Source organism: Macrobrachium rosenbergii, chromosome 54 (genome assembly GCF_040412425.1).
Source record: "Macrobrachium rosenbergii isolate ZJJX-2024 chromosome 54, ASM4041242v1, whole genome shotgun sequence".
Taxonomy (NCBI): Eukaryota; Metazoa; Arthropoda; class Malacostraca; order Decapoda; family Palaemonidae; genus Macrobrachium; species Macrobrachium rosenbergii.
This window is the reverse complement of record NC_089794.1, coordinates 47,894,519-47,916,026: the sequence shown is the minus strand read 5'-3', so window position 1 is coordinate 47,916,026 and position 21,508 is coordinate 47,894,519. Positions and strand designations below refer to the sequence as shown.

At 39.6% G+C, this 21,508-nt stretch overlaps 1 protein-coding gene across 1 annotated transcript in view; it reads left to right on the top strand.

Annotated features, from left to right (window-relative positions):
• Rad17 (Rad17 checkpoint clamp loader component) overlaps positions 1-21,508 on the top strand; it is a 237,028-nt gene that overhangs the window by 179,045 nt on the left and 36,475 nt on the right. Inside the window, 1 exon segment of the mRNA XM_067098243.1 lies at positions 9,898-10,147. Coding sequence (XP_066954344.1) covers positions 9,898-10,147 — 250 coding nt within the window.

Below are 21,508 nucleotides of genomic sequence, written 5' to 3'. Positions count from 1 at the left end.
ACGAGCTAAAACATTTGAAACACACTTGGTGGAGAACAGGTATACTAGACAGTCATCCGGGCAGGCATTCAACATGTTGCTTGAATGCTGATTCGCTTATCGGTGCAGAGATATAAGCTATCTTTAATAGTAGGCAAGTATCCAAATAATAAATTTTATTATTAAAATTTATATTTTCTCCATTGCATTCTCCTTTTCTCAGTCAACCTGAGTGCAGTTTATATCTGATTGTTCATCTGTAAATAGTGAGTTCTGATACAGTGTTTGCTACTTGCAAGTGGCCTGCCATCCTCTTTGTGCTTATGCTCATGACCTATCACCTTCTTCATGAGCTTGTACAAGTTTATTTTTTCATGTTAAAATTTATTTGCTCTTGATGTCAAACAAAATCCCCATACCAATTTTTTTGAGTCTACTCACTTTGTGAATAAATATAAAAAAACTGGTTTTGTTTTGTGTTGTGAACACAGAGGTATAACATGCATGATCAGGATTAGTTTTTTTTACAAATTTATCTTTATACTTTATCCACGATATCTTTCACTAAGTTAAATGTTTTAGTTTAGGATTCCATGGATGAAATTATGTTTTGTAGGCAACATGAAATTTCCTATGCAAACCTTCTCTGTCTGTCCCCTCTTCAGGTTTTTTACCCTGAGTATGTTTGGTCTCCATAGTGGAGGAACTTTGCTCCTCTGTTGTTACCCCATCCTTTTCCTGGATGCCTCCTCAGTGTGGCTCTGTGCTGCTTCTGCTGCCATCACTACTTATGGCTCATCCCAGGTTAAGATTATGGTCTTTCAGCTAGTTTGCATGAATCTTAAACTTTAGCCTAAATGAGTCATTGCCCCTTGACCATTCATCTTTGTGCAGGTTACCTTTGATACTCTTTCTCAGCAGAATGTTCTCTAAGCAGCAAAGGTCTTTGCTTTTCACTAATTGGAAGCTATCCTGGTGAATTTTGGAATCATTATGAATCCTAGATTTTTGTTTTCCTCAGGCAATTGAGGTTTAGGTTAAGACTTTGTGTATGTGTGCAATGGCTAATTTTTATATATGTAACTTACCAAGTAATTACTTAGCTAAGAGTTTCTACTCGAACGGTAGTTAGAATTCTGAATTCCACATTATCGATTCTTTTGTTTTGTGTAGGTGATTATACCCCGCCCACTTTCGGGGTAAGACAGGAACAACATCACCAACACAACAATTTGTTTCTGCCGCTCATAGAGTCAACACTTGGTGTTGTTATAGCAGCTTAGAGTTTGGATTCATTATTTTCTTCGTTGGTGAAGTATTTTTTAGCCTTTTCTGCATTTTTTCTTCATAGTGACTTTTCTGAAATTGTCTTTTCATGATTTCGACTTTTCAACTAGTTAGGCATGTCCGACACTAGTAGTTCTAGTTTCCGGTACTGCAGTAAAGGCTGCAATACCCCGATGACAAAATTGACGTACGATTTTCACACTTTGTGTTCCAGTTGTAGAGGACAAGTTTGCTGTATTAATTTGACTTGTGATGAGTGCAAGGATTGGGGAGAGCAGAAATGGAAAACTTTAGCTTCACATTTAGCTAAGTTAGAAAGAGATCAGAAGAGGAAAGCAGCCGCTGAAGCCAGCGGGAAATTAGCTAGTCAAGCTTTGACTCCTAGATCTGGTAAGGCTGATATTTCTGTTAATTCTCCGACTGTTAACCCTTCCTCACCTTCATCAATTAATTCTCCTAAACCACCTACTCCTTCTCCTGGCTCCATCACTTCTGAACCCGATCGCTTCACCAGCCTTGAGAATAAATTTGATCAGCAATTAAATCTGTTAGTGAGTACAGTGGCCCAGTTAGGGTATGAGTGCATGTCCTCAGTGTGGCTCTGTGCTGCTTCTGCTGCCATCACTACTTATGGCTCATCCCAGGTTAAAATTCTGGTCTTTCACCTAGTTTGCCTTAATCTTAAACTTTAGCCTAAGAGAGCCATTCGTCTTTGTGCAGGTTACCTTTGATACTCTTTCTCAGCAGAATGTTCTCTAAGCAGCAAAGGTCTTTGCTTTTCACTAATTGGAAGCTTTCCTGGTGAATTTTGGAATCATTATGAATCCTAGATTTTTGGCTTCCTCAGGCAATTGAGGTTTAGGTTTAAGACTTTGTGTATGTGTGCAGTGGCTAATTTTTATGTATATGTAACTTACCCAGTAATTACTTAGCTAAGAGTTTCTACTCGAACGGTAGTTAGAATTCTGAATTCCGCGGTAGCAATTCTTTTGTTTTGTGTGGGCACTTTTGGGGTAAGACAGAGGAACAACATCACCAACAAGACAGTTTGTTTCTGCTGCTTGTTGAGTCAACACCCGGTGTTGTTATAGCAGCGTGGAGTTTGGATTTGTTATTTTCTTCATTGGTGAAGCATTTTTGTAGCCTTTTCAGCATTTTTTCTTCATTGTGACTTTTTTTTAAATTGTCTTTTCACGATTTTGACTTTTCAACTAGTTAGGTATGTGTGACACTAGTAGTTCTAGCTTCTGGTACTGCAGTAAAGGCTGCAATACCCCGATGACAAAATTGATGTACAGTACGATTTTCACACTTTGTGTTCCAGTTGTAGAGGACAAGTTTGCTCTATTAATTTGACTTGGGATGAGTGCAGGGATTGGGGAGAGCAGAAATGGAAAACTTTAACTTCACAGCTAAGTTAGAAAGAGATCGGAAGAGGAAAGCAGCCGCTAAAGCCAGCGGGAAATTAGCTAGTCAAGCTTTGACTCCTAGATCTGGTAAGGCTGACATTTCTGTTAATTCTCCAACTGTTAGCCCTTCCCCACCTGCATCAATTAATTCTCCTAAACCACCTACTCCTTCTCCTGGCTTCATCACTTCTGAACCCGATCACTTCTCCAGCCTTGAGAGTAAATTTGATCAACGATTAAATCTGGTAGTGAGTAAACTGATGCGTGTCCTGATAGACAAATTTGAAAAAAGTGCTAAAGGTGAAGTGTCAGTTGAGGCGGCGGCTGCTCGTCCCACTGATTCTCATAGGCGTCGGTCTCTGCCATACTCCCCGCTACCTAGGAGGAGGCATACTGGTAGCCCAAGGGAGGTCAGTGGGGCTTGCCCACAGGCAGTTGTCCCCTCAGTCCAGCCTGTTGCATCCCAGGTTGCAACTAGAGACAACCGCTGGAAAGGTGTCTTGGAAATTCATCAGCTTTCACCAAGCTCTGAGAAGTCCTCGTCTCGTAAGAACCACCTTTGTCACTTCCCCGATGAATCTTGCCCGCTTAAAGAGACATTTCTCAGGTAAAGATCAGTCTCTGCATCTTCCTTGCAAAAGAATGAGGGAGCCTTCCTTCAGTCCTCAGCCCTCGTGTAGCAAATGGGATAGTCCAGAGAGCTTCTCCTCTCCTCAGCGCCAGGAGCTAGGATCTGGCTCGCTGCACCTTTCGAGCGAGCAGCTCCAGCTTTCGCATAAGCGCCCTGTTCCTCCTGAACGTCCTGCATCAGCGGAACGTATTGGTGAGCGCCCTGTAGCTGCCAGTTGCCCTGATGCAGCCAAGCACCCTGATGCAGCTAAGCACCCTGAAGCAGCTAAGCACCCTGCAGCAGCCAGGCATCCTGAGGTGGTCGGACACTCTATTTCATCAGAGCACCTTGAAGCTTCCAAGCTTCCTCTAGCACTTGAGCCCCCTCAAGACTCCAAGCACCCTGCATCTTCTGATAATCCTTCTCCTGCATTGGACCCAGCTCTTGCGCCTTTGCAATGTCAACTGGATAATATGCTTCATCTTTTACTGAAACCTGCAGAGCAGACAGCTCCTGACTTAGACCCAGTTTTGTCTCCAATCTCTTCTGAAGATAAGGAAGGGGAGCAGGACTTGTCTTCTACACCGTATGCGACTTTCCTCAAGTTCCTTCTGCAGCAGTTCCCTGACTTTTTCACACCGCCCACCCCTTCCTCCCCAGCTTCGTCTTTCTTGATGAGCAATCAGCCTGTAGATTCATCGAAGAAAGCTCTTCCCCAGGTAGAGAACTGGCTTTCCGAGAAGAGGGAACAAGGGGAAAGCATGTTTTAGTGTTCCACCCTCTCATCTTGCACATACACAGTATTTGTCTTACACGACGGGAGAAGCTCCTTCCCTGGGAGTGGCTGCCTCCTGCCAGGGGGACTTTTCTACTCTCATTGATGCAAGGTGGAGGTCGGCTCTTGCTTCAACCAAGACGTTCTTTTCAGCCCAGGAGGTAGACCATCTTTTGAAGAGTTTGTTCAAGGTGTTTGTTCGAGGTGTTGAGTTTTCTCAACTGGTGGGAGTGTTGCCAAGAAGTGTCAAGATCCAGCTTTTTTGTGTGGTGAAGCTTCAGACCTGTTTAATTTCCTCTCCTGCACAGATGAAGCTGTTAGAGATGGCTCACAGGAATTAGCTGCCCCTTATGCCGTGGGCGTGCTTAAAAAGCATGAACCTTGGGTCTCTTTCACATAGAAGGGCGTTACGGCCCCATAGAAATCGGCTCTCCTGTTTTCCCCTCTGGACAAGCAACATTTGTTCCCAAAATCCACCATAAGCAAGATTGCATCGAGCCTACACAAGAAATCGACTCAAGATTTATTGACCCAATCAACGAAACGCCAGAGGGACTGGTCTGCTTTCTCAGCTAAATCTTCATCTCCTCTTTAACCAAAGCCTTTTCGTGGAGGGAATCAGAGACTGCACTCCAGGTCCCAGGGATCAGTTAGATTTGTGCCCCGTGCAGTCACGAAATCTTCTTCCAAGCCACCATCTCACAAGTGAGAATTCAGTCCTTCATGCTCCATTAGGGGCCAGGCTTCGTCTCTTCTGGGAGAGATGAAGCAAAAGAGGAGCGGATCAGTGGGTGGTGAAAGTTTTAAAGGAGAGATACTCCATCCCCTTCAGGGAGAATCTGCCATTCACCAACACTCCCGTTGTATTGACGGCTTACTCCATAGGATCAGAGAAATATTCAGCCCTATCGAAGGAAGTGTCCTCTCTTCTGAACAAGGAAGCCATAGAAGTAGTAAAGAAGGCAGACTTGAAAGGATTTTACAATCGCCTTTTTATAGTGCCCAAGGCATCAGGGGGTTGGAGACCAGAGCTCGATGTAAGTGGGTTGAACAACTTCGTAGAGAAGACAAAATTCAACATGGAAACCATCCATTCGGTTCTTGCCTCCATCCGTCAGGGAGATTGGATGATCTCACAGGACATGCAAGACACTTATTTCCATAATCCAATTCACCTGAACCGAAGGAAATACCTCCAATTTGTTTTCGAGGACCAGATCTATCAGTTTCGAGCACTTTGTTTTGGTCACCCGACTGCCCCACAAGTTTTCACTTGAGTGTTGGCTCCTTTGGCAGGTTGGCTACATCTAGCAGGAGCGAGTATCGCGCTATATCTAGATGATTGGCTGATTCATTCACCCACGAAATGTTGCATTGAGGACTTGCAGAAGACTCTTCATTTAACCCAGGAATTGGGACTGTTAATGAATTTTGAGAAATTGCAAATGAATCCCACTCAGAAAATTTTTTATTTGGGAGTTCTGATAGACTCTCTGAATTTTTGGGCTTCTCCGTCGCTCAAGAGAGTAAAAGACTGCCTGAGGAAGGTAGACCTCTTCCTTCGCTTCTCTCTTGCTCTGCCACCCAGTGGATGAGCCTCTTGGGGACGATGACTTCTTTGGAGCAATTTGTAAGACTGGGGAGACTGCACATGAGATCTCTCCAATTCTATTTAAGAGGACTGGGGAGACTACACATGAGACCTCTCCAATTCTATTTAAGAGCTTGCTGGGATTGGAATGTGCATGAGGAACATCACTTCTTTCTGATAACCCCGGAGATAAAGGAGGATCTTCATTGGTGGATGTCCGCAGACAGACTTTCGGAAGGGATGTCTCTCTTTCCGGTGAGCCCCAACCTGGACTTCTTTTTTGACGCATCGGATCTAGGTTGGGAGCACTCCTCGGGAACCTGGAAGTCTCAGGGAGGTAGTCCTCGGAGGAGAAAGGACTTGATATCAACGTAAGAGAGTTGAAGGCGATACATCTAGGTCTGTAACACTTCACGACGCAGGTTCACAACAAGACTATAGCAGTACATACGGGCAATACCACAGCCCTAGCATGTATCAAACGTCAAGGGGGAGGGGGGCACTCTTATTCGCTCTGCGAAGTAGCGAGAGACTTGCTATGCTGGGCGGATTGGAATCAGACCCGGCTTGCCACCCGGTTCACACAGGGCAAGTGCATTGTCCTGGCGGACGAGTTGAGCCACCACAAACAAATTCTGCCCATAGGATGGGTGCTGGATCTTCGCGTGTGTTCCAGCCTTTCGAATTTATGGGGTCAACAAACCATAGATGTAATTCGCAACTTCCAGGAATCACCGCTTTCCTCTGTTCTGCTCCCCCTTTCCAGACCCTCTAGCTTGGGCAGTGGATGCATTGATCTTGGACTGGTCCAACCTGGATCTTTGAGCCTTCCCTCCGTTCAGGATGATTCAAGAAGTGGTAAGGAAGTTTCGCTCACACCACAATGTAAGGATGACTCTTGTGGCTCCCTTCTGGCCACATAAGGAGTGGTTTCCGGACCTGATTGATCTCCTCATAGATTTTCCAAGGCTCCTTCCCAAGATTCCAAGTCTTCTCAGACAACCCCACATCAGGAAGTTTCATCAAGGTCTATCCTCTCTGGCCCTGACAGGATTTCGACTGTCTACAAACTCATCAGAGCGAAATGATTTCCTAAATCGACAGCGGGGGATATTGCCAAATGTAGACGCAACTCCTCCAATAGTGTCTACCAGGCCAAGTGGGCACTTTTTAGGAGTTGGTGTAGAAAAAAGAAAGCTTCTTCTTCTGAAACATCTATTGCTTAGATAGCAGACTTCCTTCTCTATTTGAGATCATCTAAGAGGTTGCCTGTCTCAACAGTTAAGGGTTACAGAGCAATGCTCAGCTCAGTTTTTTGCCATAGAGGTCTAGACATCTCAAACAGTCAAGACTTGTTCAGACTTGTGAAGTCCTTCAGTATCTCCAAGTCCAAGAAAGAGGAGGCCTTCTCTTTGAATCTTAATGTAGTTCTTAAGTGGCTTTCTGACCCTTGTTTTGAACCTATGCATTCTTCCTCTCTAAGGGATCTGACTTGGAAAACTCTTTCTAGTTGCCTTAGGAGCAGCTAAGAGAGTAGGTGAACTTCAGGCAATAGACAAAAGGATCGGTTTTTCACAAGGGAATGCAGTCTGCTCCTTTTTGCTAGGATTCTTAATGAAAAATGAAAACCCATCGCATCTCTGGCCCCGTTCTTTTTCAATTAAAAGCTTAACGGATATTCTAGGCATGGAAGAGGAGGAGAGAGAGCTGTACCCAGTACATGCCCTCAGATACTGTTTACATCGGACGGAGAAGATTAGAGGTCAGTTAGGTAATCTTTGGTATTTGGTGAAGAATCCCTCTAGACCCCTGTCGAAGAATGCCATTTCTTTTTTCTTGAGGGATCTCATCATTGAGGCATACTCGCAGTTAGCGGAGATTGACTTATCGCTATTGGAAGTTAAAGCTCACAATGTAAGAGCAGTTGCTACTTCGGTAGCATTCAAACACAATCTTTCCCTCTCTGCGATGCACTATTTGCATGACATCGAGACAGTTTATGATTAATGCAGTACCCTGGGACCTGTGTCTGTAGCTGGCGTAGTGATGGGTGAGGAATTGTAGGAAGTGTCCCTTCCTTTCCTTTTTCTCTTCTCCTTGAAAATGGTGTTGAGTTCTTTGGGAGCCTGGGAGGGTACTAAGTACCTGGAGTGCTCACCAGTTTTAGTGTTGGGTAGTGGTCTTGTTTTTTATCTTTTAATCATTTATGTTTTTTAAATTATGGTGTAGGTGACTTTGTTTTCTGGTGTATTATTTTTTGTGGTACTGTTCCCAGGGCAGGGGAATTATGTATGCTTGTCAGCCTCACCTTTTATGTATGCTTGTCACACACCTTCATCACAAAGCTTTGTTTTATACTTCATCAGCCTTCGGAGTACTCCTTTGCTGCGAAGTGTCCCACTTCAGTGGAGGTGCATATGGCCATGCCGCCACGCCGCTACAGGTTGAGTTGAGCGCCAACCAGAGGCAGTATCTACCTGCAGCAGCTCTCTCACCAGGTAAGGAACATTTATCTCATCATTTATAACCTAAGCTTTTGTCCATGATTCCCCTCTGCTTTTCAGTGTGGAATCAGCTAAGTAATTACTGGGTAAGTTACATATATAAATATGACATTTTTTTGATAAAATTAAGTTTTATATATACTTACCCAGTAATTACAGATGGAGCCCACCCTCCTCCCCTCACATGGACACTTTTTGCATAAACAAATTGTCGTGTTGGCGATGTTGTTCCTCTGCCTTACCCCAAAAGTGGGTGGGGCATAGTCACCTACACAAAACAAAAGAATCACTACCACGGAATTCAGAATTCTAACTGCCGTTCGAGTAGAAACTCTTAGCTAAGTAATTACTAGGTAAGTATATATAAAACTTAACTGTATTATAAAAATGTCGTGTTTTCATCTTTCTGTAATTCAGAGAGGTTGAAGAATCTGAACTATTGTTTCAAAATGGACTAATTATAAGTAAAGAGTTTATATGAAAAAAGACTAATTTTCTTTTTTTAAAAGTTATTACATTTTGATATTGGTCTTTTCCCAGCAGAACAACATTTACCCTCCTTAATCTTTTTATTTTCAGTCAAACATATACATACAGATATACATTAATTTTTCCATGGTCCATTCCACATCTCCTACCCCTACCATACTTATACTTGTGCTTCCTAGGTGGCATCCTTTCTTTTGAAATATCAGTACACCTATAGGCAGACTGATGGTTATTGAATTACTCTTCAAAGAAGCAATTTCGTTCATTTTTTGTATTTTGTATTAAGTCATACTTAGACTTGCTGTTAATTCTATGGTCTTTCTTTTTCTCAACTGCACAGAGTTTTTCTATTGTGCTCAAACTAATATTATGGAAGGGAATGAGTACCTAAACAGAATTACGGTTATGTTGGAACAAAGAGTCAACATATAAAGTATGGTCCTGAGCTTCATTTTAAAGCATGTTGTCGTCTTTGTTTTTTCTTTACCACCAGTCTTCCAACTGTTCTTACAAAGTACCTTCCCCTCTTTAGTCTTTTTCCCAATCAACCCCCCCCCCTCTTATAATACCATCTACAGTATTGTGAGTTCCCAATGAAGTAATATTTGATCATTTTTCCAGTTTTCCATTGAGTGGTGGTGTTGCTCTGGAACTCATAAAAGCACCATTGTAGCACCTTGTTGAGGTCATAACCTGAGTAACTGAGACATTCCCTTTCAGCAATACAGTATGTAGTTCTTTGGTTGGCCAGCTCCTTATCATCATCTATTAAGTTTATGAAGTGATACTTTAGACATTCTTAATTTCTCTTTCTTATGATACTCATACATCTTTTAATCAGGAAATTAATCACTTCTTTACTGTGAATGGTAAAGGTTTTCAGGCAATATGAATAATTATATCCTGATCTATCTTTTTTACTAATAAATTGTCTGGATATTATGGCAATAAAGTAAAAAACTGTAGCCCGTTTCCCTCCCTGCTTTTTTACTTTTTTGTTTTATAGATTACTCTGTTGTTGAAAATTTCAGTTACTGGATTTCATTTCTCATTTTGATCTTCCTTCAGAAGAGGTTAGAGGTGTTGACTGGACAGTAATTGAAGTTAAATTCTTTAAAGAAATCTTTGATGCTGTACCAAGACAAGCTTTCTTATTTGGTAGGTAATTCCTACCATTCCTATGCTTAAAAAATGTTTACAAAAAAATCTCTGAATGAGGTTTGTATTATATTAAAGAACAATGTTTGTTTCAGGGTCGAAATGTTCTTGATGAATATGCAGCTTCTGTGAGCATTCGTGGTTTGATGCATGCTAATAAAAGTTGCAGCGCAGGAGGAGGATGGCGAACATTTACTAGGCCTCAGTGGTTCAGTGTACATAAGCAGCATCAGCAGAATCTTACATGCCTGAAAAATGAACATCGAATGGCATCTGTTACTTCAGAGGAACTTACTACTGTCCTTGTACCATTGCAAGCAAAAATTTTTGCAGGTCAGAGCAAAGGTAATTTTAAATACGTAAGTTAAAGATTTTTTGATAGCTAGTTACTGTGTCATCAAAGGAGTTACTCTCTCATGGGACACCTCCAGGGCTTCATAAGACAGACCAACCAATCTCAAAGAACTCTCTTATAGTTGATCTCAGCCAGAATTGTGCTAGTTGGCACAAATGATGAAATATAAAAGACTCAGGATAAGAGGGCTGTATATCCTGTCCCACAAAGACTACCTCAGTTTTATTTTATCATACTCGCACAAATGTGACAACAGTGCATATGTTGGCCATCTTGCTGACTGCACTCTGGTCTGTCAGAGTTCATGTGTCCCCAGTGTTTGGAATTAGTGTTCGAAATTGCATTTGTCAATCATCATAATACTACTCAAGCTAAGTACATAAGTTTTAAGACTCAATGAAAAGTTTTAGTCCTGTAAAATTTTAATGAGTAGGCTTATATTTGCTAAAATTGGGAACCAGTAGATCTCCTGCAAGGTGAAAAGTTAGGAGTAGGTCACTAGGCAATGTTTTATTTGCCATGCTGTTGTTTTTTCCTGTCTAGCAAAGTGATGATTAGCATTAATGCAAAAATATTAGACAGTTTTGTTATTGAAACTCATTACGTAATCAATTACTTTTTGTAATATTGATAGATAACTTGAGGTTACCTAACTGGTAAGTCGGGTTAGCCTAACTCCATGTTTACTAAACATAGCCATGATCGTAGTTCCCAATCATGCTTGATTTTATAAGCTATGGTGTTTACTTAAGGCCAGTATATCCTTTGTGGTATTCTGTAATCAAGCTAAATGGATTTTGTTATATAGAAAGTTCCCCAGTTATTCTTAGTATTAGGGTTCTCTTCATTGGTTAAAGTAAATACTCCGCCAATAGTAGCATCACAGATGTTGAGAAAAATTGTGCTGCTGCTTGTCATTTTCCTAAGAGAATGCAAAAGTACTTTTTGTAATGGTGAGCTTTGCCAGATAATTTAAAATCTTAGAGATACTGAGTGTGTATGAATATGGTATGAAAATTCCAGTAATTAACCCTTTAACGCCGAAGCCCTATTTACAAAAACGTCTCCTGTATGCCATGTTCGTGAGTTAGCGCTGCGAAAAAATTTTTTTTTCAAAACATCACAGCACGCTTAGTTTTTAAGATTAAGAGTTCATTTTGGCTCATTTTTTTGTCATTGCCTGAAGTTTAGTATGCAACCATCAGAAATGAAAAAATTTCATTATCATATATAAATATTGGAATATATGACAGCGAAAAAAAACTTGTATATAATTGTACACAAATCGCGCTGTAAGCAAACCGGTTAAAGCTAATGAGTTATTTTTTTTTAGTTGTATTGTACACTAAATTGCAATAATTTTGGTATATAACAAATTTTAAAACGATCAAAGCAACACAGAGAAAATATTATCACAAAATGATGCATGAATTAAGTAACGCGCTGGACGTAAAAAATGTTTTTTTCAAAAATTCACCATAAATCGAAATATTGTGCTAGAGACTTCCCGTTTGTTGAAAAATGAAGCTAATTGATTGGATATTACTAGACTGTAAGTGTTTTAGCTTACAATTGCAGTTTTCAACCATTTCGGTCGAGTTAAAGTTGACCGAAAGTCGAATTTTTTCTATTTATCGTGATTTATATGAAAATATTTCAAAACTGATAAAAGCTACAACCATGAGTTATTTTCTGTTGCATTGTACATGAAATTGCGCACATTTTCATATATAAAACTTTATGTAACGACTAATATAAAATGGTGCAAATATTACGACAACGAGACGAAAGAATTTCTGAGATGTTCGCCGAGTTACCACAAGAGACGTAAGGAAAATGTTTTTTCAAAAATTCACCATAAATCGAAATATTGTGCTAGAGACTTCCAATTTATTGCAAAATGAAGGCAAATGATTGAATATTACTAGAATGTAAGAGTTTTAGCTTACAATTGTGTTTTTTTACCATTTCGGTCGAAGTTAAAGTTGACCGAAGGTTGAAATTTTGGCAGTCATCGTGATTTATGTGAAAATATTTCAAAACTGATAAAAGCTACAACCATGAGCTATTTTCTGTTGTATTCTACATGAAATTGCGCACATTTTTATATATAAAAGTTTATGTAACGACTAATGTAAACGATGCAAACATTACGACAACATGACGAAAAGAATTTCTGAGATGTTCGGCCGAGTTACCGCACGCAGACGTAAGGAAAAAGTTTTTTTTTTCAGAAATTCACCATAAATCGAAATATTGTGCTAGAGACTTACAGTTTGTTGCAAAATGAAGGTACATGATTGAATATTACTAGAATGTAAGAGTTTTAGCTTATAATTGCGTTTTTACCATTTCGGTCGAGTTAAAGTTGACCGAAGCTTGAAATTTTGGCAGTTATCGTGATTTATATGAAAATATTTCAAAACTGATAAAAGCTACAACCATTAGTTATTTTCTGTTGTATTCTACATGAAATTGCACACATTTCCATATATAAAACTTTATGTAACGACTAATATAAAACAGTGCAAACATTACGACAACGTGATTTAAAGAATTTCTGGCGTGGATGTAAGGAAAAAGTTTTTTTCAAAAATTCACCATAAATCGAAATATTGTGCTAGAGACTTCCAATTGGTTGCAAAATGAAGGTAAATGATTGAATATTAGCTTACAATTGCGTTTTTTTACCATTTCGGTCGAGTCAAAGTTGACCGAAGGTTGAAATTTTGGAAGTTATTGTGATTTATATGAAAATATTTCAAAACTGATAAAAGCTACAACCATGAGTTATTTTCTGTTGTATTGTACATGAAATTGCACACATTTTCATATATAAAACTTTATGTAACGGCTAATATAGAACAGTGCAAAAATTACGACAAAATGACAAAAGAATTTCTGAAATTTTCGGCTGAGTTACCACGCGGGCATAAGAAAAAAGTTTTTTTCAAAAATTCACCATAAATCGAAATATTGTGCTAGAGACTTCCAATTTGTTGCAAAATGAAGGTACATGATTGAATATTACTAGAATGTAAGAGTTTTAGCTTACAGTTGCGCTTTTCGACCATTTCGGTCGAGTCAAAGTTGACCGAAGGTTGAAATTTTTTGTAGGCGACGTACGGTATGTCCACTTGGCACCCAACAGACAATTTTAGTCGACGTATGATACGTCCAGTAGGCATTTAAGGGTTAATTGAGTTTAGAAGCATTTGTATGTAAATTCTTTAAGGCAGGCAGTTTTATTGTAGTAATTGTGACAATATTTTAATACATTACTACTATTTTATGGATATGACACATTCATCATGTCACCTAACATCATACAATTGACATATACTTATGACCATGTAAAGGCAGTTGTGAGTAAATCCTTTAAGGCAATGCTGTTGTAGTAATTGTGAAATAATATTTTAATACATTACTACTATTTTATGAATATGACTTATTGATCATGTTAACTAACCTCATATTATGGACACGTACTTGTGGCCGTGACAGCCTTTTTTAATTTGAAGTGTTTGCTGCATATACTGTACAGTGATATAGGTAGCTAATACTTGGTAGTTTTTAATAAACACTTGTTCCTTTTATCAATACTGGACCTGCTAATATGATCGACCCACAGATCACCTGTGCAGCAGTTTGTTCAATCTGCTGTTTGCCTGTGGAAATGGCTCATAACTGCCTGCCATGAGCCAGGCCCTGAAGGAATAAAGGAGAATTTGCTTGGTTGCAGGCGTGTGAAATATCAGCATGCCCCTGGCAGCAAGTTTAAATGGTGAAAGAGCCAGTTTTAAGCTGTCTCTATGAATTGTAGGTTTTAGTAGGAGTATAGAAAGAAGAGACTGAGATTACATCGTTCAGGCAGAACTCTGACAATGTATGTTTCCGTCCCTCTCCGAGCAGAATCCACATTTTGACTGGTACTCCAAAAGCAGTGGATTCTAGTTACTCCTTTCATCAGTCACATGACATCTAAAAGGTGAGTACTGTACATCGTTAACTTTGGAAATGTTTCTTTAGAAGTCTCTGAGTTTACAGGATGGTAATTAGAGGCAGTATTCCTAAAATGGGTAAGGTGCAATAATCCTGTAGATAGATCCAACCTAATTAGGTAAGTCACCTCAAGTCAACGAGGGATAATAAATATATAGGTTTGTGTGTTTCCTGTTCCTTTATTGCCTAACCATAATGGGTATCCAGAATAAAGAAAATGGTTGATAACCTGCGACTTTACCTTGGATTAAAAATTCCTGAAACACTATTGCCATGAGAGTAGTGGTCATGCTGAGACATTGCCGGGGAAGGCAAACTAATCCTGTAGTCAGACACAACATAATTAGGTAAGTCACCTTAGAACCACTAAGAATAATACATATCTAGGTTCATGTGTTGTTTACTGTTCTTTATTTCCAAATTCCAGGGGGGAGGGGGTGTCCAGAATAAAGAAAATGAACCTGTGACTATACTTCAGACCAATATAATTTATATGGGACGTTGGGATTTATTAGGAGCTAAGCCATTTTGTCACCGGTCAATTTCTTTTGTAAGCTCCTTTTAGGATGAACAGTGCTACGCTATCAAAAAACAGGTTTTGATATAGGAAAAACCTAGTTTTGGTAGCTGCTGTGAGTCGTCAAACCAACCCACTTTCCCTGACAAAAAGGAATGGGACTTGGGTGAACATTTATCTTGCACAGACCTGATATGTAATGAGGGAGATACTGGACATACGCTCTGTTGTCACATCTGTGCAAGTAGGATGAAATAAAACCGAGGTACTTGTTGTAGGACAGGAGATAGAGCCCTCTTATCCTGAGTCCTTTATATTCTATCACTGTGCCAACTAGCACTATTCTGGCCAAGACCAACTACTGTGTAACAAAATTCTTTGAGATTGGTTGGTCTGTCTTATAGGGCCCTGGGGTACCATCAGAGTGCAACTCCTTTGAGGACTGACAACGACTAAATGAAAGCAGTTCAGGAAATCTTAAAAGATATTCACAGACGCTCCTCTACTTAAGGACGAGTTTTGTTCCAAATGGCTGTTCATATCTTGGTTTGTTTGTAAGTCCAGCTTGATATACGCAGTCAGTACGCACAGTAAAGTACTAATTATGTTTTTCATACTAAAACACAATACTAGTACTTACTGTATTTTATAAAGGATTTGATCAATACGAATTGTAACAGTTATGGTGGCTAGAATTAGGGACTCACCTGTAATAGAAGCACAATGGAAAAGCCACCGTTAATGAACAGTAAAATAACAGAAAATAATGATCAATTAGGAAAACAGAAAGAAACCCCTGGCCTTAGTTAATACTTGTATTTATGTTTACAGTTACCGTAATTAAATGGAGTGGATAGATTAAATGATACAGTAAGTTGAAGATTAATTTTCATAATTAATAACTGTAGGATTTTTCATGCAGAACAGGCTCTTGATTGGAAAAGCGAAGTATGCAACATGCAAGACTCTGCATTCCTCTCTTCAGTTATGAGAAACGATACACGGGTCATCGACTCCTTTAAGTACAGGTATGACAGATGAGTGAAAATCCCCTCAAAATGCCTATCATATGGACAGTAATAACAAGAGCAAGATTCGAGGAGGTTATTAATTCACTTTCATATCACTTTCCAAGGGATAGTTACTAATGGACACTTGACGTAATTTCACTGCACTTAAAGGGAAACACAGGAAGGAATAATAAAGATGGACAAATTTGAGATGAAAGATTAAGTTTTTGGGCGAACTCCTTTGCACTCCGGATGTACCCTTTTTGCAATATGGCAAATGCGTAGCAACAATGAGGGGATGTTCCTTCCAGCATCAACTCTGACAAGTAGAATAGACAGTTGCTTCACTTAGGACATCAACAGGGGCACAGGTCGACCCTAGGAAAAGCCCTGGGAGGCTCTCTCTGAGAGATCTTACTCTGATGATAGCTCATGTGTAACCAACTTATTGTTTTCAAGTGGCGCCCCTCTCCTGCTTCACAGTATGCCTCAGGCTATTGCCTTGCCTTTTTGACGACCTGGAAATACAAAGGATTTCGCCCGACAAAGACATGAAGACAAAGATCTTTGGGACAGGGAGAAAACACTGTTTACCCTGAGAAGCTCTTAATACAGATTTAGCATGGGGGAGAAGATAGAATGGATCCCACACCCTGAAAATGGACTTCTTCAACACGAAAAAGTTTGTTGTTTTTTCATGGAAATTCTTCAGTTTCCTAAGAGGTATAAGACCCGATATTTCTTACAGCTTCCCCCTTAAACAGGACTTCCACTCCCTTACGGGTGGGAAGGTTTGCACGAGGGGGTCACAGCCAGATAAGAAACCGAATCTAACCTCCTCAAATCTGGCATATTTACTTTTACTTTGAAGACAACTTTAGGTAAGGTAAGGTTAGCTAAGGGTCAGCCCTATCTATGGCTAACAGTAAAGGTGCTTGCATTCATTTAAAGAATGTACTGTCAGTGGGTTGACTAAACTAGAGGGTCCCGGGAATAGCTAAAGGAATGCCACACACAACTTGGCTAATGTAGCACCATTAAAATGATTAACTAGCTCACATACAAATGATACATCCCTAACCTACTTGGAGGTTGGTTCTAACTCAAGTTAAATATAAGGGAAAATGTTAAGCTGCTCCCAAAATTATGTTATTTTAACCTACTGGTAATTCAACATGCAAAAGGTTTATGTCATTCAATTTTTCCAATACAAACACTAATGACTAAGGTAGGAGACAACCTAGGCAACCTCCTCTGGATCAGGTGCCAGGATTGCTTTATTAAGATAAGACATTGCTATATGCAGACACAAGTGCCATGAGAGCTCAGTTAACTACCTTAACCTTCTACGCCTCTTACTTCTCTTCTTCCTTGATTTTTGTCAAGCCTTAGGCTGAGGCTTCCTGGCCGGAACTTGGGTAGGTCTCCAGAGGAGACTGAGAGACTCTGTGGCTAGGTCAGGGCCCTCAACAGGATTACCTTAGTGACCTAGACCTGGAGTAACCATAGGTGAGGACAAAGAAGAGGTTGCTGTAGTGAGAAGATAGAACAGATCCCACACCCTGAAAATGCACTTCTACAGCCTAAAAAAGTTTGGTTGTTTTTTCATGGAAATTCTTAAGTTTCTTAAGAGGTATAAGACCCAATACTTGTTACAGAATAATATATAAAACGTAACATTAAACAAATTATGATAATAATACAGTAAAGTACAGTTTTTCTCACTTTTGAAATTGGTGTCATAGGGTTGATGTGATGGATGATGAGAGGGGGAAGGGCAGTGTGGAATTACAAGGGTAGCAGGTTTCAACGTCAGTGTCTTCTTGGGGAAGGATTTCTTTGGCATTACTTTCTTCTCCATCACTTTCTTTGGGAAAGATTGCTTTGGCAAGGATTTCTTCATCACTTTCTTCTTCATTTGGGGAGGAAGCAGTCAATGGAGGTGGGGAGGTCTTGAGGTTGAAGGCACTGGTTTGAAGAATTGGTCTAAGGAAGTTTGCTTTGTTTTTCTTGTCTTTTCATTGTATATGATACAGTAACACTGAATAGCAACATTGATAGTTCTTGCTACTTTTGAGAGTCTCTCAACATTTGGGTCCTGATTCTCAAAATAGTCAATGCTTTTTCTGTAAGAGAAAAACCCAAGGCCATCAATTTTGATTCAAACTTCTTTAAGGGAACAAGTTCTTCTTCTTCATGTTCTTCTGTTCTTTGTATTTCTTTGAGTTTCATTAAATCTGCATTCGTCAACTCCTCGGAATGACTCTTAAAAAGTTCTTCAAAGTCTTCTTCCCTAAGTCAAGCTGCAACTTTTCATTTATGTCAACAAGACTGTTAACGATTCCCTTTGCTTCCTCTTCATGATTAAGTCCTATGAAGTCATTTACAAATTGTAGGCATGAAGCCCTCCATGCTCCATTCATGCTTATATTACTCATCTCATGCCAGGCAACATCAATATTCTTTATACAGTTTTAAATGTTGTAACCCTTCCAGAAGTCATGTAAGGTCACACCTGGGTCATTTACCTTCTTCAATCCTTGCCTGTATGTACGGCAAGTGTAGTACATGTTGAAATTTCCTATTACACCTTGAACCATTGGCTGAATGAGTGAAGTTGTGTTATGGGGTAAGTAAACAATTTTAACATCCGGATGGAAATAATGTAAGTGCGGTGGGTGACCAGGGGCATTATGCAAAATTAAGAGGATCTTGAAGGAATCCCATTCTCACAGCAGTACAGCTTGATGTCGGGAACAAGATGATGAAAAAACCAGTCTTCAAATACAGCAAGAGTAACCCTGGCTTGGTTATTGGGCATCCAGATTAAGGGTAGAGAACTTATTGTGATATTTTTCAGTGACTGTGGATTTGCTGCGCATTAGAAGAGGGGAGGTTTTAGCTTCAAGTCTTCCAGTGCGCTGCCACCCAGCAGTAAATTTAGCCTATCCTTCACCACCTTAAATCCATGCATCGTCTTCTCTTCACGTCTGATGTATGTTTTTTCTGGCTTTTTTTTTCCAGAAAAGGGCTGCCTCATCAGTATTAAAAATTTGCCGAGTCGTATAACCTTCCTTATCAACTATTTTCTCGAGTATCTCAAGAAATTTTTCAGCTGCTTCTTTGTTGGCACTCACTGACTCACCAGTAACAGATGCATGATTCAAGTTAGCACGTTACTTGAAACGACGAAACCACCCATGACTTTTAGCAAATGTTTCATCTTCAGCGCTTTCACCAGCCTTAGCTTTCAAGTTATCGAAAAGGCTTTTAGGGTTATCTTGAATCAGCATAAGGCTAAGCAGTACACATCTGTCTCTGGTGTTCCATCCAGACACCCAAAAGTTTTTCCATTTCGTCTACCACCCTCCCCCTTCCCTTACTTATAATTGTTGACTGCATTGGCACAGCACTTTTTACGTGTTCCGTAATTTTATCTTTGTTTTAAAAAATTGTGCTGATAGTCGAGCGATTCATATTACAGGCAGTCCCCGGTTAACGAGGGGCTCGCGGTTAATGGCGATCCGGTTTTACAGTGTTTGTCTAGCAACGAAAATCGGCAATTTTCGGCACTGAAAATAGCTGATTTCCGCTTATTGGTGCCGATAATTGGGTATTGGCGCTGCTACCTACCTAACAGAGGCGCCGATAACCGAAAATCGACTCTTTTCGGCGCCGATAAGCCCCGAAAAAGCGCCGGAAATTGCCAATTTTCGGTTAATGGCGATTTTCGGTTATCATCACACCCTTAGAATGGAACCCCCACCGATAACCAAGGACAGCCTGTATAATGGTGTGCTACCTCAACCATTTTTTTCACCATTTTCTAATTTGTTTATAATTGGCACTTTTGTTTCCATTGAGATAGCTTGCCATTTTTTACCACTACCACTATCCATGCTTTACACTTTCCATTAGTTATGATAAATAAAGGAATTGCTAGATATTTCACAGTAAAATCACAAGAATTACTCGGAGCACTGGAGATCACGTTATAACACTTGTGGAGGCTTGGGAGTCTGGGACTGTATACTGGCGCATTGGTGTCAGCTACGGTGCTGTTCGGCATGGGTAGTGGCAGAATTGTAGCTAAGCCAAAGTGCACAATACAAAATTTGAACTTGTGGGTGGCTGACAAAGTGTTTTGAACAAATTTTTATTTACAATCATGGTTGCTCGTATCTCTGAAAGTTCTTAAGTAGAGGAGTGTCTATAGTGTTTAAAAGGATAAAAATGAGATGGTAGTTAAAAAAGAACAAATGAATTATACCCAGAGAATTATATTCTGAGACCACCTGAAGTTTCTTGAACAAAATTATTGTTTTCACTGCAGACTCATTACTTTAACATAACCTATTCTTGTGATGTCCATGAATCCTAGACCAGTTTGCTCTGCTCCTATCATAACAACTTTAGCTTTAAGACCCGGTGAAAAGTTTTAGTTCCTTAAAATTTTAATGGGTAAGCTTATACATTTGTTGAAATTGGGAGCCAGTAGGTCCCATGGAAGGTGAAAAGTTAGGATTATATCGCTAGGCAACGCTGTAATTGCAATAGTTATTTTCTTGTGTGACAAAGCGATAATTATCATTAATGCAAAATTATTAGACAGTTTTGTTATCAATTAATTTCATAACACTGATAGATGATTTGATGTTAACGAATGGGCAGATCTAGTTAGCTTAACTTCTTGTTTATGAACCATAGCCATGATAGTAGTTCCCAGTCGTGCTTAACTTATGAGCCTTGGTGTTTACTAAAGGTCAGTATTTCCGATGTAATATTTTATAATCAAACAAATTGAAGTTTGTGACATAGAAAGTTACCCAGTTATCCATAATATTGGGTGTCCTTTCAAGTGTTAAAGGAAATAGTCATGTGGATCTATTTCCAACAGGTATTACTCTGCCAGTAGTGACATTGCAGGTGTTGAGAAAAATTGTCATGATGGTTGTCATTTTCCTAAGGAAATACAGATGGTACTTTTTCGTAATGGTGAGCTTTGCCAAACAATCTAAAATCGTAGTGATACTGATTTTATATTAATTTGTTATGATAATTCCAATAACAACTATTTTAATTATGTACCAACTAACATAGCCTATAACCTTTACCAGGTGCTTGGGAATATATGGGGCAATCAAAATTTATGAAATGTATAGAAATTCATTGTATGGGTATCCATTTAGTTTTTTCTTAATGGAGTTTAGAAGCATTCGTGAGTAAATCCTTTAAGGGCAATGTTACTGTAATAATTGTGAATTAACATTTTACTATATTACTACAGTACTATTTTGTGGATATGATCCACTGATCACGTTACCTTGTATAACACTATGAACACGTACTTGTGGCCATGTCAGCTTGTTTTAATTTGAAGTGTTTGCTGCATATACGATGATATGGGTAGCTAACACTAGGTAGTTTTTTATAAACACTTGTTCCTTTTATTAAAACTGGGCTGCTATTACACAGACGCCGCATATTACCTGCACAGTAGCAGATCTCTCATTCTGCTTTTTGACTGTGAAAATGGCTCATAACTGCCTGCCATGAGCCAGCCCCTGGAGGAATAAAGGAGAATTTGATTGGTTTCCAGATGTGTGAAATACACAACATACTCCTGGCAGCAATTGTAACCTGTTGAGCGTTACCAACAGCATATCTCGGTCGCCCACCCATCATATCACACCGCGTTTGACAGAGTAACACATTCTCCTTCTCTCAAGGCTGGTGCCGTACTGATCAAGCTCAGAAATGCACTTTGCTTGTATACAAATTGTAGGAACATCATTTGGTAATACTATAAGCTAAATTAGGGG